The sequence below is a fragment of the Staurois parvus genome, unplaced genomic scaffold (assembly GCF_062004578.1).
Source record: "Staurois parvus isolate SC_StPar_1 unplaced genomic scaffold, SC_StPar_1.0 ptg001443l, whole genome shotgun sequence".
Lineage (NCBI taxonomy): Eukaryota > Metazoa > Chordata > Amphibia > Anura > Ranidae > Staurois > Staurois parvus.
The window spans coordinates 81249-97743 of record NW_028319239.1 but is presented as its reverse complement, the minus strand read 5'-3'; the positions used below and the strand labels follow the sequence as shown (position 1 = coordinate 97743).

The 16495-nt window shown below is 41.7% G+C and overlaps 1 protein-coding gene across 1 annotated transcript in view; it reads right to left on the bottom strand.

Annotated features, from left to right (window-relative positions):
* The window catches only part of ADAMTS7 (ADAM metallopeptidase with thrombospondin type 1 motif 7), a gene marked incomplete at its 5' end in the record, with an annotated part of 164896 nt that overhangs the window by 95108 nt on the left and 53293 nt on the right, over nt 1-16495 (bottom strand). The window contains one exon of the mRNA XM_089662222.1: nt 13339-13484. Within this exon, the coding sequence (XP_089518348.1) occupies nt 13339-13484 (146 nt within the window). The remainder of the gene's footprint in view (nt 1-13338; nt 13485-16495) is intronic.

The window sequence follows — 16495 nt, the reverse complement described above, 5'->3', positions numbered from 1 at the left end:
TAGGGTTGAGGTCGGGGCTCTGGGTTCAGTAGGGTTGAGGTCAGGGCTCTGGGTTCAGTAGGGTTGAGGTCAGGGCTCTGGGCTCAGTAGGGTTGAGGTCAGGGCTCTGGGCTCAGTAGGGTTGAGGTCAGGGCTCTGGGCTCAGTAGGGTTGAGGTTTTTTTTTACATAAACGGCTATGCTATTCTTGCTACATTCGTAAACTTCTTGCTTGACTTTAGAAGCAACTGTGTGGTTTAGATATATAGTGTATATTTCTAGCATGACTCGACATGAATGCTCCCCCATTTCTCCGTCCCATGCTTGAATAATTATTACGCTCTGTGAAATTTATACACACCAGTATTTGCACTCTTTCCTCTTGATCTAAGAGCGCCAAAACTATTCCTCTGGCATCCTTGCAAATATTTGGTATGTAACAATCCCCCGGATCTCTAAGAAAGCCTTCCAAGTGATAGATTGTTTTCCTTTATGTGAAAAGCACCCCTGTGCTCACCGCGGATGGAAAATCAAGCACTATGCAAAGAACAGACGCACTTGAAAAGGGTCACCATCTTGCCGAAGGGTTCAACTATTTACTTGTATGCATGATTTGTTATAGTACGTAATATTATAATACAGATAAGGCTTCTTTTCCAGTAGTTGATAAGGGCATAAGAAATAAACAGTGTGTTCTGTGACCGTTTAAAAGCACCGCGGGTCATGAAATGCCTTAGTAAAGGGGAGTTTTTTGGGTTTTTTTCTTTAATAAATTTCTGCTTCTTGTGTCTTCTCTGAGGCTGCATTAACACTTGAGCGTTTTGTAGCTTGAAGCTCAAAGCTCCAAAAAAGCTCAAATTTAAAAAATCAATTGTTCTCTATGGTGCCTGTTCACACCTGATCCCGCAGACAGGAACCATTGAAAACAATTGTTTTTTTAAGTTTGAGAGTTTTTGGAGCTTCGAGCCTCAAGCTACAAAACACTCAATGCAGCCTTATGCAGGCCATAGACGGTTCGTTTATCGGCCGATTTTTCGTCCGAAAAACGAAACATCGTTCTGTAAACCGATGTTGCCACCAATGATTGCGAAAATCGACTGTTCTTCACGAATTTTCCAGCATGACCGATAAACGAAATGAGGAGGAAACGTGAAAATCGGCCGATGCTATTGCCACACTATCAGTGCGAAAATCGGCCAATGATTCTTTCGGACGAAAAATCAGCCGATACACGAACCGTCTATGGCCTGCATTAGACTGTTAAGTATGTTGATACTGCATGATTCGTTTTGTACGATGACAAGAAAGACATTCATACAAACTTTTCTGATATTAAAGATACACTATGTTGCCAAAAGAATTGGACCAGCCCTCCAAATCATTGGATCCAGGTGTTCCTATCACCTCAGGGGCCACAGGTGTATAAAATCATCACCTAGGCATGCAGACTGCTTCTAAAAACATTGGTGAAATAATTATTATTATTATACAGGATTTATGGCGCCAACAGTTTGCGCAGCGCTTTACAATATAACGGGAGACAATACAATTACAATACATTTCAGTACAGAAGGAATATGAGGGCCCGGCTCGTGAAGCTTACAATCTAAAGAATGGGTCGCTCTCGGGAGCCCAGTGACCTCCGTGAGGACAGATTGATATTTTATTCGACCTTTAGGTTTTTGATTAAGAGCAGCATTGCTGGGGTCCAAAGGGATGAAGGTATCATGAGACCTTCATGTTTTAGGTTAAGAAGAGCTTCGCTTGGGTCCATTGGGATGAAGGTATCATGAGCACTGGTCAGGGGCGGACTGACCATTGGGGAACTCGGGCACTGCCCGAGGGCCCGTGGTCAGTAGGGGGCCCCATGAGATGTCCCTGGTACCTTTCATAGGCTTTTTTGGGTGTGGTTTGAGTGTGGGCAAGGACACGGGGGCCCCATGATCCCCTATTGCCCGGGGGCCCCATGAGTTGTCAGTCCGCCCCTGGCACTGGTATATCATGAGACCTTCAGGTTTTAGATTAAGAGGTGCTTTGCCTGGATCCATAGGGCCCCGGCCTCAGAGATTCTGCTCTCTCCTGGCTCTCATCCTACCTATCACAACGCTCTTTCAGCGTTACCTATAACGCTACCACCTCCCCCTCACTCCCCCTCTCTGTTGGGGTCCCTCAAGGCTCCGTCCTCGGGCCCCTTCTCTTCTCCATCTACACCTCCTCCCTTGGCCAACTCATACACTCTCATGGCTTCAACTACCACCTCTATGCCGACGACACGCAAATCTATCTCTCAACCCCCCACCTCACCCCCTCGGTCTCCGCCCGAATCACACACCTACTGAGTGACATGTCAGACTGGATGTCGCTCCACTTCCTTAAACTGAACCTCTCCAAAACCGGGTTTCTTGTCTTCCCCCCAGCCTGGACCCCACACCCCATTGACTTCTCCATCACATCCAACAACGCCACCATCAAACCCGCCCAGCAGGCCAGAGTACTTGGTGTCATTCTGGACCCCAACCTATCCTTCCAGCTCCAAGTCCAATCTTTAACAAACTCATGCAGACTCCACCTCCGCAACATGCAGACTCCACCTCCACAACATCGCCAAAATCCGCACGTTCCTAACCCCAGAAACCACTAAACAGCTCACCCACTCCCTCATCATATCACGACTCGACTACTGCAACTCCCTCCTCACTGGCCTGCCTCGCCGCTGGCTATCCCCACTTCAGTCCATCCTGAATACGGCTGCCAGACTCATTCACCTTTCCAACCGCTCCATCTCCGCCACCCCCCTCTGCCAATCCCTCCACTGGCCTCCACTCAGTGTCCGCCACCCCCCTCTGCCAATCCCTCCACTGGCTCCACCCCCCTCTGCCAATCCCTCCACTGGCTTCCGATTGCTCAACGGATCAAATTCAAAATCCTAACATTAACGTACAAAGCCGTCCACCATACTGCCCCGAACTATATCACTGACCTAATATCCAAGTACCACCCAACACGCACACTCCGCTCCTCACAAGACCTCCTTCTCTCTAGTTCCCTGGTCTCCTCCTCCCATGCCCGCCTTCAGGACTTCTCCAGGGTGTCACCCATCCTCTGGAACTCCCTGCCCCAAACCATTAGATTATCACCTACTCTCCTCTCCTTTAGGCGCACCCTGAAAACCCACCTCTTCAGGGAAGCCTACCCCACCCCCTGCTAATTGCCGACCTCCTCCACTCTTCCTACCACTCCATCCCCCACAGCTATCTCCTCCTGTACCACCATCCCCTCCCTCCTAGATTGTAAGCTCCAAAGAGCAGGGCCCTCGATCCCCTCGTGTATCACATTGTATTGTTATTGTTCTGTCACATGTTCTGTCCCCCTTTGTAATGTACAGCGCTGAGCGAACTATTGGCGCTTTATAAATACTGTATAATAATAATAATAACAATGTATAATACATAAGGGGGGGATATGATCTCCATGTATAATACATAAGGGGGGGATATGATCTCCATGTATAATACATAAGGGGGATATGATCTCCATGTATAATACATAAGGGGGGGATATGATCTCCATGTATAATACATAAGGGGGGGGATATGATCTCCATGTATAATACATAAGGGGGGATATGATCTCCATGTATAATACATAAGGGGGGATATGATCTCCATGTATAATACATAAGGGGGGATATGATCTCCATGTATAATACATAAGGGGGGATATGATCTCCATGTATAATACATAAGGGGGGATATGATCACCATGTATAATACATAAGGGGGGGATATGATCTCCATCTATAATACATAAGGGGGATATGATCACCATGTATAATACATAAGGGGGGATATGATCTCCATGTATAATACATAAGGGGGGATATGATCTCCATGTATAACACATAAGGGGGGATATGATCACCATGTATAATACATAAGGGGGGATATGATCTCCATGTATAATACATAAGGGGGGAGATATGATCTCCATGTATAATACATAAGGGGGGATATGATCTCCATGTATAATACATAAGGGGGATATGATCTCCATGTATAATACATAAGGGGGGGATATGATCTCCATGTATAATACATAAGGGGGGATATGATCTCCATGTATAACACATAAGGGGGGATATGATCTCCATGTATAATACATAAGGGGGATATGAACACCATGTATAACACATAAGGGGGGATATGATCACCATGTATAATACATAAGGGGGGATATGATCACCATGTATAACACATAAGGGGGGATATGATCACCATGTATAATACATAAGGGGGGAGATATGATCTCCATGTATAATACATAAGGGGGATATGATCACCATGTATAATACATAAGGGGGGGATATGATCTCCATGTATAATACATAAGGGGGGATATGATCACCATGTATAATACATAAGGGGGGATATGATCTCCATGTATACTACATAAGGGGGATATGATCTCCATGTATAATACATACGGGGGGATATGACCTCCATGTATAATACATAAGGGGGGATAGGATCTCCATGTATAATACATAAGAGGGGATATGATCACCATGTATAATACATAAGGGGGGATATGATCTCCATGTATAATACATAAGGGGGGATATGATCTCCATGTATAATACATAAGGGGGGATATGATCACCATGTATAATACATAAGGGGGATATGATCTCCATGTATAATACATAAGGGGGGATATGATCTCCATGTATAATACATAAAGGGGGGATATGATCTCCATGTATAATACATAAGGGGGATATGATCTCCATGTATAATACATAAAGGGGGGATATGATCTCCATGTATAATACATAAGGGGGGAATATGATCTCCATGTATAATACATAAGGGGGGATATGATCTCCATGTATAATACATAAGGGGGGATATGATCTCCATGTATAATACATAAGGGGGGATACGATCTCCATGTATAATACATAAGGGGGGATACGATGTCCATGTATAATACATAAGGGGGGGATATGATCTCCATGTATAATACATAAGGGGGGATATGATCTCCATGTATAATACATAAGGGGGGATATGATCTCCATGTATAATACATAAGGGGGATATGATCACCATGTATAATACATAAGGGGGATATGATCTCCATGTATAATATATAAGGGGGGGGGATATGATCTCCATGTATAATACATAAGGAGGGATATGATCTCCATGTATAATACATAAGGGGGGATATGATCTCCATGTATAATACATAAGGGGGGATATGATCACCATGTATAATACATAAGGGGGATATGATCTCCATGTATAATACATAAGGGGGGATATGATCTCCATGTATAATACATAAGGGGGGATATGATCTCCATGTATAATACATAAGGGGGGATATGATCTCCATGTATAATACATAAGGGGGGATATGATCACCATGTATAATACATAAGGGGGGATATGATCTCCATGTATAATACATAAGGGGGGATATGATCTCCATGTATAATACATAAGGGGGGGATATGATCTCCATGTATAATACATAAGGGGGGATATGATCTCCATGTATAATACATAAGGGGAGATATGATCTCCATGTATAATACATAAGGGGGGGTATTATCTCCATGTATAATACATAAGGGGGGGATATGATCACCATGTATAATACATAAGGGGGGATATGATCTCCATGTATAATACATAAGGGGGGATATGATCTCCATGTATAATACATAAGGGGGGATATGATCTCCATGTATAATACATAAGGGGGATATGATCAAAACTCAAACCGCAACGCAAAACACAATGCACAAAAGGGTCAAACGCAACCTGCAGAGGTGTGACCCTAGCCTTAGACGTGATTTCTCATAAGGATTATTTTACCAACTGAGGTCTGCATCCCTTTATACGTGATTTCTCATAGGAAGTATTTTACCTAAAAATGACATTTTTGTTGCAGGGGATGCCAAAAATCTCACTTGCATCTTAGTGCAGACTTCTGGGAAAATCAGTCAGCCAATCACACAAGCAGGAAATGACATTTTCAGGGAGGTGTTCTATACACACTGTGTATACAGAACACCTCCAGGCAGCAATATTGCATTGCAATATACAGAAAATGACAGCGCTGCAGAGTGAAAAGGAAAGGTAATTTTTAATCATTTAATTCATTTAATTTTTATTTATTCATTTATTTATTTATTATTCATTATTCTGTATTTATTGATTTTTTTTATCTTTTTAATTTAGGTTACACTTGTGGCAGCGCATTGGTTTTCTATATGTTTCTACATTTTGAATGACATTCAAATATAATATGACTTGAGTCGCAATTGTAAACGTTTTATTATTATTTTTTTCTGGTTTTCTATATATTTCTACATTTTTAATGACATTCAAATATAATATGACTTAAGTCGCAATTGTAAATGCTTTATTATTATTATTATTATTTTTTTTTTTTTTTTTCTGGTTTTCTATATGTTTCTACATTTTTAATGACATTCAAATATATGACTTGAGTCGCAATTGTAAACGCTTTATTATTATTATTTTTTATTTTTTTTTGGTTTTCTATATATTTCTACATTTTTAATGACATTCAAATATAATATGACTTGAGTCACAATTGTAAACGCTGTATTATTACTATTTTTTTTTTCTGGTTTTCTATATATTTCTACATTTTTAATGACATTCAAATATAATATGACTTGAGTCACAATTGTAAATGCTTTATTATTATTATTTTTTATTTTTTTTGGTTTTCTATATATTTCTACATTTTTAATGACATTCAAATATAATATGACTTGAGTCACAATTGTAAACGCTGTATTATTATTATTATTTTTTTTTTCTGGTTTTCTATATATTTCTACATTTTTAATGACATTCAAATATAATATGACTTGAGTCGCAATTGTAAATGCTTTATTATTATTATTTTTTATTTTTTTGGTTTTCTATATATTTCTACATTTTTAATGACATTCAAATATAATATGACTTGAGTCGCAATTGTAAACGCTTTATTATTATTATTTTTTATTTTTTTTGGTTTTCTATATATTTTTACATTTTAAATGACATTCAATTATAATATGACTTGAGTTGCAATTGTAAACGCTTTATTATTATTATTTTTTATTTTTTTTGGTTTTCTATATATTTCTACATTTTTAATGACATTCAAATATAATATGACTTGAGTCGCAATTGTAAACGCTTTATTATTATTTTTTTTTTTGGTTTTCTATATATTTCTACATTTTAAATGACATTGAATTATAATATGACTTGAGTCGCAATTGTAAATGCTTTATTTTTTTTTTTGGTTTTCTATATATTTCTACATTTTTAATGACATTCAAATATAATATGACTTGATACGCAATTGTAAATGCTTTATTATTATTATTATTATTATTATTATGGTTTTCTATATATTTCTACATTTTTAATGACATTCAAATATAATATGACTTGAGTCGCAATTGTAAATGCTTTATTATTATTATTTTTTATTTTTTTGGTTTTCTATATATTTCTACATTTTTAATGACATTCAAATATAATATGACTTGAGTCACAATTGTAAACGCTGTATTATTATTATTTTTTTTTCCTGGTTTTCTATATATTTCTACATTTTTAATGACATTCAAATATAATATGACTTGAGTCGCAATTGTAAACGCTTTATTATTATTATTTTTTATTTTTTTTGGTTTTCTATATATTTTTACATTTTAAATGACATTCAATTATAATATGACTTGAGTTGCAATTGTAAACGCTTTATTATTATTATTTTTTATTTTTTTGGTTTTCTATATATTTCTACATTTTTAATGACATTCAAATATAATATGACTTGAGTCGCAATTGTAAACGCTTTATTATTATTTTTTTTTTTGGTTTTCTATATATTTCTACATTTTAAATGACATTGAATTATAATATGACTTGAGTCGCAATTGTAAATGCTTTATTATTATTTTTTTTTTTTGGTTTTCTATATATTTCTACATTTTTAATGACATTCAATTATAATATGACTTGAGTCGCAATTGTAAACGCTTTATTATTATTATTATTATGGTTTTCTATATATTTCTACATTTTTAATGACATTCAAATATAATATGACTTGAGTTGCAATTGTAAACGCTTTATTATTATTATTTTTTATTTTTTTTGGTTTTCTATATATTTCTACATTTTTAATGACATTCAAATATAATATGACTTAAGTCGCAATTGTAAACGCTTTATTTTTTTATTTATTTTTTTTGGTTTTCTATATATTTCTACATTTTTAATGACATTCAATTATAATATGACTTGAGTCGCAATTGTAAACGCTTTATTATTATTATTATTATTTATTTATTTATTTTTTATTTGCTATTTTTTTCCCACAAAAGTGGAGTTACCCTTTAACTTTAACCCTCTACAGCATCTGCCAGAACTTTTTGCTTGGACTGAGTCCTTGACTGATGAATTAAAAAAAGAAAAAAAATGAAAGCTACTGAAGGAGCTTCCAGTTTTCAGCCGACGGCATTCCAAAATAAAAATACGGTGCAGCTGAGAGGCGTGTGCGGAGCGGAGCGCTCTTGAGTTACACATAGTTGGCACCAATGGCTGGATGCAGACAGACTTGGCAATCAGGACAAAGCTGAAGGAAGGGGATTTTTCTGAAGAGCCATATGCTGACATAAGCATCAAATACCAAATAACAACTCAATAAATGTGTTGTCCAGTTATTAAAAAAAACAGCTTCTTGTTTTTTTCCATTCTGCAGGGAGACATATATTTGGCATCTTACTGGCGGATACTCTATGGATAACTCCTCTGCTTTTCTTTTCCTTCATTTTTATATAACAGCCCCAGTAGTACAACATACTAATAAAAAAAATTAAAGTGCTTATAAACTGTAAAATCAGACAAGAAATATGAACAAAGCACATCCCTCTATAGTGTGTACTTGTCTCAGTCCAGAGCACTAAGTGTCATTTCTGTCTGCTGCCTGTTCTCTCCGTTATCTGTTTAAGTCAGGCTCGACAGGGTTTCCTGACACCAAGGGGTAAATTGGTGACAGGAGAACAGAGCTTCAGCACACAAGTGACAGCCTCTGCTCCCTTCAAGTGTGGTGTGTGAAGGTGGGGGGGGGGGTGTTCCTTCCCTCCAATCAGCTCTCAATGAGCTATTCAGAGAGTAACTTCAGCTCCCCACCCCCTGCTTTCTAAAAAATTCTGCACTTTGAAAAGCTGTAGAGAAGAGAATACTGCAGATAAACGGGTACAACCTACGTAGAAGGATTTGTTTCATCTCTGTGTATCACCTGAGGCCAGTCAGTGCACTGGGTCTATGTAAGGATTACAGCCATTTTAAAGCAAAAACAAACCCATCAATTTAACTGTTTATCAAAACAGGTACATTCAAGGTATGCTATGAATGGTGTATGTCACAGTTGCTTGGGCTCTCAACCGACAAGAAGGCATCTCCTGCATCTACTGATGTTTGTTAAAGCTGGAGGAATTTGACACCAATCCTGATGGGTTTGATACTTGAGGCCATAGAGCCTTAGCAGTCAGGTATCACCTTAGACCCTGACTAGGTCACTATTTGATATTGGCCCCGAAACGTACTACTTACTACATGTTACTACTAACCTTTGTGACGTCAATTACAAGCAACATTTCCTGATACCTTTGGTTTATGGTAGATGTGAGGATGTACCAAAAGAAATGCATACATAGGTTGTTCAAATGTCACAGGTTGGTAGAGTAACTCTTCTTCCATAGTAACCCTTCCTCTGTCTATAGTAACTATTCCCAACTATTTCAGTGTCCTCCACCCCTCTCTACTAATCCCTCCACTGACCTCCACTCAGTGTCCTCCACCCCTCTCTACCAATCCTTTCATTGGCCTCCATTCAATGTGCTCCAGCCTTGTCTGCCAATCTCTACAATGGCCTCTATTCAGTGTCTTCCATCCCTCGCTATCAACCCCTCCACTGACCTTCACTCAGTGTCCTCCACCCCTCTCTGCCAATCCCTCCACTGACCTTCACTCAGTGTCCTCCACCCCTCTCTGGCAATCCCTTCACTGGCCTCCGCTCAGTGTCCTTCACCCCTCTCTACCAATCCCTCCATTGGCCTCCATTCAGTGTCCTCCACCCCTCTCTGCCAATCCCTCCACTGGCCTCCATTCAGTGTCCTCCACCCCTCTCTGCCAATCCCTCCACTGGCCTCCATTCAGTGTCCTCCACCCCTCTCTGCCAATCCCTCCTCTGGCCTCCATTCAGTGTCCTCCACCTCTCTCTACCAATCCCTCCATTGGCCTCCATTCAATGTCCTCCATCCCTCCACTGACCTCCACTCAGTGTCCTCCACCCCTCTCTGTTAATCCCTCCACTGGCCTCCACTCAGTGTCCTCCATCCCTCTCTGCCAATCCCTTCACTTACCTCCCCTCAGTGTCGTCCACCCCTCTCTGCCAATCCCTCCACTGACCTCCACTCAGTGTCCTCCACCCCTCTCTGCCAATTCCTCCACTGGCCTCCACTCAGTGTCCTCCACCCCTCTCTGCCAATCCCTCCACTGGCCTCCACTCAGTGTCCTCCACCCCTCTGCCAATCCCTCCAATGGCTTCCGCTTACTCAACGAATTAAATTCAAGATACTAACAAAAACTTACAAAGCCATCCACAACTCCTCCAGCTACATCACTAACCTGATCTCAAAATACAAACAAAATTGTTCTCTTTGTTCCTCCCGAGACCTCCTACTCTCTAGCTCCCTTGTCACCTCCTCCCATGCTCGCCTCCAGGACTTCTCCAGAGCCGCTCCCATCCTCTGGAACTCCGTTCCCATATGTGTCTGACTATCTCCTACTCTGTCCACTTTCAGACAATCCCTAAAACCTCACGTCTTCAGAGAGGCCTATCCTGCCCCCCCGTAACAGCTGTACATGTATTTTCTCCATCAGCCCATCCCCCATAATCAGTAGTGTATTTAGGTTTTGTACTGCCCTAGGCAACACAAAAATCGTCTGCCCCATAGACACTGACCAACACCACCCCCCCTTCCCCCTCCCACGGAGAGAGCCTGACATTGACCAACAACAACCCTGCCCTCCACCCGGGAGAGCCTTCCACTACCCCGCCCCCCGGTGATAAAAAGAAACACACTCATCTCCAAGGCTCCGGACATCCCCGGGAACGAGAGTCAGGCTCTACATACCCCATCAAGCAGCCCGCAGCCCCTCTTGGATCCCACCTGATTACCATGGCTCGTGTGTCCCTTTTTTCATCTCTTCTTCTGGGGGGAGGTGCTGCCCCCCTGAAAAATGCCGCCCTAGGCAAGTGCCTTGTTTGCCTTGTGGTAAATATGCCCCTGCCCATAGTCATTACTCAGCTCTAACAAGTAGAACCCTCTGATCACTCCTGTATTAAATTGTATTGTAATTGTACCGTCTGCCCTTACGCCGTGTAAACTGTTGGCTCTATATAAATCCTGTATTATAATAATAATAAAATACATTATTTACCTGCAATGAAAAAAGAAGAAGAAGAGTTACTACAGATCAGTGGCTGTCAACTTGAGCTAAAGGAGGGCTCAAATGCGGTCTCTGACATCACATAATGTTCAATATAAGTAAGACTTGAGAGGACTGTCAGAGACTGCAGACCTGACAGAGGAAATGTGGGTCAGAGAGTGATGACAGGATACATTTTCTGCTTCGGATATGTTACATAGTTACATAGTTAGTCTGGCTGAAAAAAGACATGGGCTGGATTGTTCCTTTATGTTTTCTTGGAAATCCTAGAGGTGGGATCACTGGTGTGACCAGTTCTGCTGGCCCCTACCAATGAGTCTTGTTTCCTCTGAGGTCTCATGTGGAGACTAAGGTGGCCAAAGTAGGCCAGAATCCAGCGCTAGTAGAAGAATATGTACCAATAGTAGTGCTAAAGTGGGCATGACTTTTTTTATTAACTTACAGAGGTTGTTTAAATTTCACATATTGGTAGAGTAACTGTTCCTCTATAGTCCTGGTGCCCAACCTGCAGCCCGAGGGCCACATGTGGCCTTTTGGTATGCAATGTGCAGCCCACAGACCTCAGCAGCAGGGGCAGACTGACAACTCATTCGGCCCCCGGGCAATAGGAAATCATGGGGCCCCTGTGTCCTTGCCCACACTCAAACCACCTAACAGAGGAAATGTGGGTCAGAGAGTGAGGACAGGATACATTTTCTGCTTCAGATATGTTACATAGTTAGTCTGGCTGAAAAAAGACAAAAGTCCATCCAGTTCAACCATAGAAAAAAAAAAAGTTATAATCCTACACCCACAGTTGATCAAGGGGAATGCTATTCCCCTAATCAATGTTCCCAATACACACTGCTGAGCAGGGGCGGACTGACCATTTAGCCACTCGGGCACTGCCCGAGGGCCCCGGGGTCAGTAGGGGACCCCATGAGATGCCCCTGGTACCTTTCATAGGCTTTTTTGGGTGTGGTTTGAGTGTGGGCAAGTACACAGGGACCCCATGATTTCCTATTTCCCGGGGGCCCCATGAGTTGTCAGTCCGCCCCTGCTGCTGAGGTCTGTGAGCTGCAAATTGCATACCAAAAGGCCACATGTGGCCCTCGGGCTGCAGGTTGGGCACCAGGACTATAGAGGAAGAGTTACTCTACCAATATGTGAAATTTAAACAACCTCTGTAAGTTAATAAAAAAGTCATGCCCACTTTAGCACTACTATTGGTACATATTCTTTTACTAGCGCTGGATTCTGGCCTACTTTGGCCACCTTAGTCTCCACATGAGACCTCAGAGGAAACAAGACTCATTGGCTGTTGGAGATACAACAGCATGTACTATATAGTATTGTGTGTTAATATCACTTGACCAGTAGATGGCACAGTACACTAAGGTTACTAGTTGTGCATATGTGTAAAACTTGTTGGTTCTCTCTCTCTCTTCTCTTCCTCTCTTCTAAAACAAGATGTCTGCCGTTACAGATTACTGAAATGTGTTGTATGTTTGCAACTTAAGCCACACAAGTAAAACAGTGTTCTGCCTCATCACAAGCTACCAGTGTCTTCTCTAACACATAACCAACATTGGCAAGGGCCAGCAGAACTGGTCACACCAGTGATCTCACCTCTAGGATTTCGAAGGAAAAATAAAAGGAACAATTCAGCCCATGAACATCCACTGATGACCACTGTACAGTTCAAATAATCGATATACGGTATCTTGCTAATATTTATTAGTAAAAGCACAAGAAAATAATAATAGCTGGGAACTGAATACTAATTCCAAGCCTAGACCCTGAAGGAGGTCACGTACGTTGGGTTGCTGCAGTGCCGCTCTGCGTTCTGAATCCCAGCTCCACAGGTGCGAGTACATGAAGACCAGGAGCTCCAGGAACCCCAAGACCCATCCACCGCCGCAGGACGATGACCGACAGGCACACAGTCACCACCAAAACACCACTGCAAGACAACCACACAAAGATCGGACCATTGATGTCACAACTGGTGAAGTACAAACCCTCATTGTTTTCTAGTTGAACACACTGAGCACAATGCAATAAACATTCCCTAGTAAACCTCAAGGGTTGTACCCAGTGCCGGGACAAGGTCAGCTAGAGCCCACGGCAAACATGTCAACTTGAACCCCCACCCCACTCCAAGATGTTATGAGTATTATGTGTCCCCTCCCCCCCAAAAAGATATCAAGCACTAGTTTGCATATGTACCCCCTAAGCATAAATTCCCCCTCCTGCCAGAACAAATCTTTGCCCCCCCATAGCTCAAATGCTTTCTTTCCCCATATGTTTCCATCTCAAATCCTTCCCCCCCAAAAAAAAGTCCCCCTCCTAGCACAGATTCATTGCCCCTCAAGTTTTCCCTGAAAGCACAACCTCCCCCCAACTCCAAATCGCTCCTCCGGTCACACATTCCCCTCCCTCAATCCCCCCATAAATTTCTCCTTGTACAATACCCCCCAATCATCCCTATTAGCACAACCCCCCAAAAAAAAGTTCCCTCCTAGCACAAATCCCCTTCCCCCCATGTTACCTTTTCTAGCTCAAATCACTCCAAATCCCCCTCCTAGCACAATTCCTTTGCCCCCCTCCCAACACAAATCCTCCGAAATCACCGCTCCTAGCACATCTCCCCAAATTTCCCCTCCTCGAACAATTCTTACCCCCTGCCACTCCCAAAATTTCCCCTCTCAACACAAATCCCCTCGCTGCAATCTCCTCATGGTGCCACAGTGCCCACGGCAGGCTGCCCCTCCTGCCCGCCCCTTGTCCTGGCCCTGGCTGTACGGAAAGTAATGCAAGAGTGGGCATACCTTTTGTATTAACTTACATAGGTTGTTCAAATTTCACATGTTGGTAGAGTAGCTCTTCCTCTATAGTAACTGTTCCTCTATAGTAACTCTTCCTCTATAGTAGCTCTTCCTCTATAGTAGTTCTTCCTCTATAGTAACTCTTCCTCTATAGTAACTCTTCCTCTATAGTAGCTCTTCCTCTGTAGTAACCCTTCCTCTATAGTAACCCTTCCTCTATAGTAAACCTTCCTCTATAGTAACTCTTCCTCTATAGTAGCTCTTCCTCTGTAGTAGCCCTTCCTCTATAGTAAACCTTCCTCTATAGTAGCTCTTCCTCTATAGTAGCTCTTCCTCTATAGTAGCTCTTCCTCTATAGTAACTCTTCCTCTATAGTAGCTCTTCCTCTGTAGTAACTCTTCCTCTGTAGTAACCCTTCCTCTATAGTAACCCTTCCTCTATAGTAACCCTTCCTCTATAGTAACCCTTCCTCTATAGTAACCCTTCCTCTATAGTAACCCTTCCTCTATAGTAACCCTTCCTCTGTAGTAACCCTTCCTCTGTAGTAACTCTTCCTCTATAGTAACTCTTCCTCTATAGTAACCCTTCCTCTGTAGTAACCCTTCCTCTGTAGTAACCCTTCCTCTGTAGTAACTCTTCCTCTATAGTAACTCTTCCTCTATAGTAACTCTTCCTCTATAGTAACCCTTCCTCTATAGTAACCCTTCCTCTATAGTAACCCTTCCTCTATAGTAACCCTTCCTCTATAGTAATTCTTCCTCTATAGTAACTCTTCCTCTGTAGTAACCCTTCCTCTGTAGTAACTCTTCCTCTATAGTAACCCTTCCTCTATAGTAACCCTTCCTCTATAGTAACTCGTCCTCTATAGTAACCCTTCCTCTATAGTAACCCTTCCTCTATAGTAACTCTTCCTCTATAGTAACCCTTCCTCTATAGTAACTCTTCCTCTATAGTAACTCTTCCTCTATAGTAACCCTTCCTCTGTAGTAACCCTTCCTCTATAGTAACCCTTCCTCTGTAGTAACCCTTCCTCTATAGTAACTCGTCCTCTATAGTAGCTCTTCCTCTATAGTAGCCCTTCCTTTATAGTAGCTTTTCTTCTTTTTCATTGCATGTAAATAATGGATTCCAAGCAGAAGCAATGTGCCCTCATTGAGTTCTTGATGAAGGAGAGGTGCTGGCTGTTCAACATCCACAGAAGGCTATGGACTATTTATGGAAGACAAGCCACGTAGTGGGAGATCATCAACTGTGACCACTGACACCAACTATCAGTGAGTGGAAGAGTTGATTCACAATCTGTGAGCTTGCTGCACAACTGGACTGTGGTCACATTGTCATACAGAAGATAGTGGAAGACTTAGGGTACCAGAAAGTGTGTGCAAAGGGGGTACCTCAGCAGTTGACACCAGATTAGAAGGAGAGAATTCAGGAGGTCTGTTCTGATCTGCTGGAAGCATTTGGTGACAGGGGATGAGATGTGGGCATGTCTTTATGATCTAGAAATGAAGAATAAGTCCATGAAAAGGTGTCACACCTCTTCCCCAAGGCCTAAGAAGTTCAAGAGCCGGCTACCAGCAAAGATAGTCAAGGAAACTGTTTTTTGGGATGACAACGACTTCACTCTTCTTGATTTTCTAGAGCGTGGCTGTGCCATGACCAGCGAGTGGAAGCTTAGAGAAGTCATTAGGAGAAAGAGACCGAACTGGAATTTTAAAACGATCCACATTCACCATGACAATGAGCAACCACATACATCTTTGGCAACAAATCAGGCCGTCTGAAAATTCAGCTGGTCAGACGTCACCCATCCATGGGACAGCCAAGATTTAGCACCCTTCGACTTCGGCTTGTTGGATCCAATGAAGGACAGTCTTCGGGGACAACGATTTAATGACACAGATGAGGTGAAAGTGGCTGTGGAGTGGTGGGTACAATAATGCACACCTGATTTTTTTCTCAAACAGGATTCGAGAGTTGGGGCAAGCAATGGCACAAATGGATCGCTTATGATGGAGACCACGACCCTGCATAGGAACCAATCAGCTTCCAGATTATTTTCTCAAAGTTTAATTGAACAAGCTGAAGTTAGAAGCTGATTGGCCACCATGCACAGCTGCACTGGATTTTGCACTCTCCAGTTTTA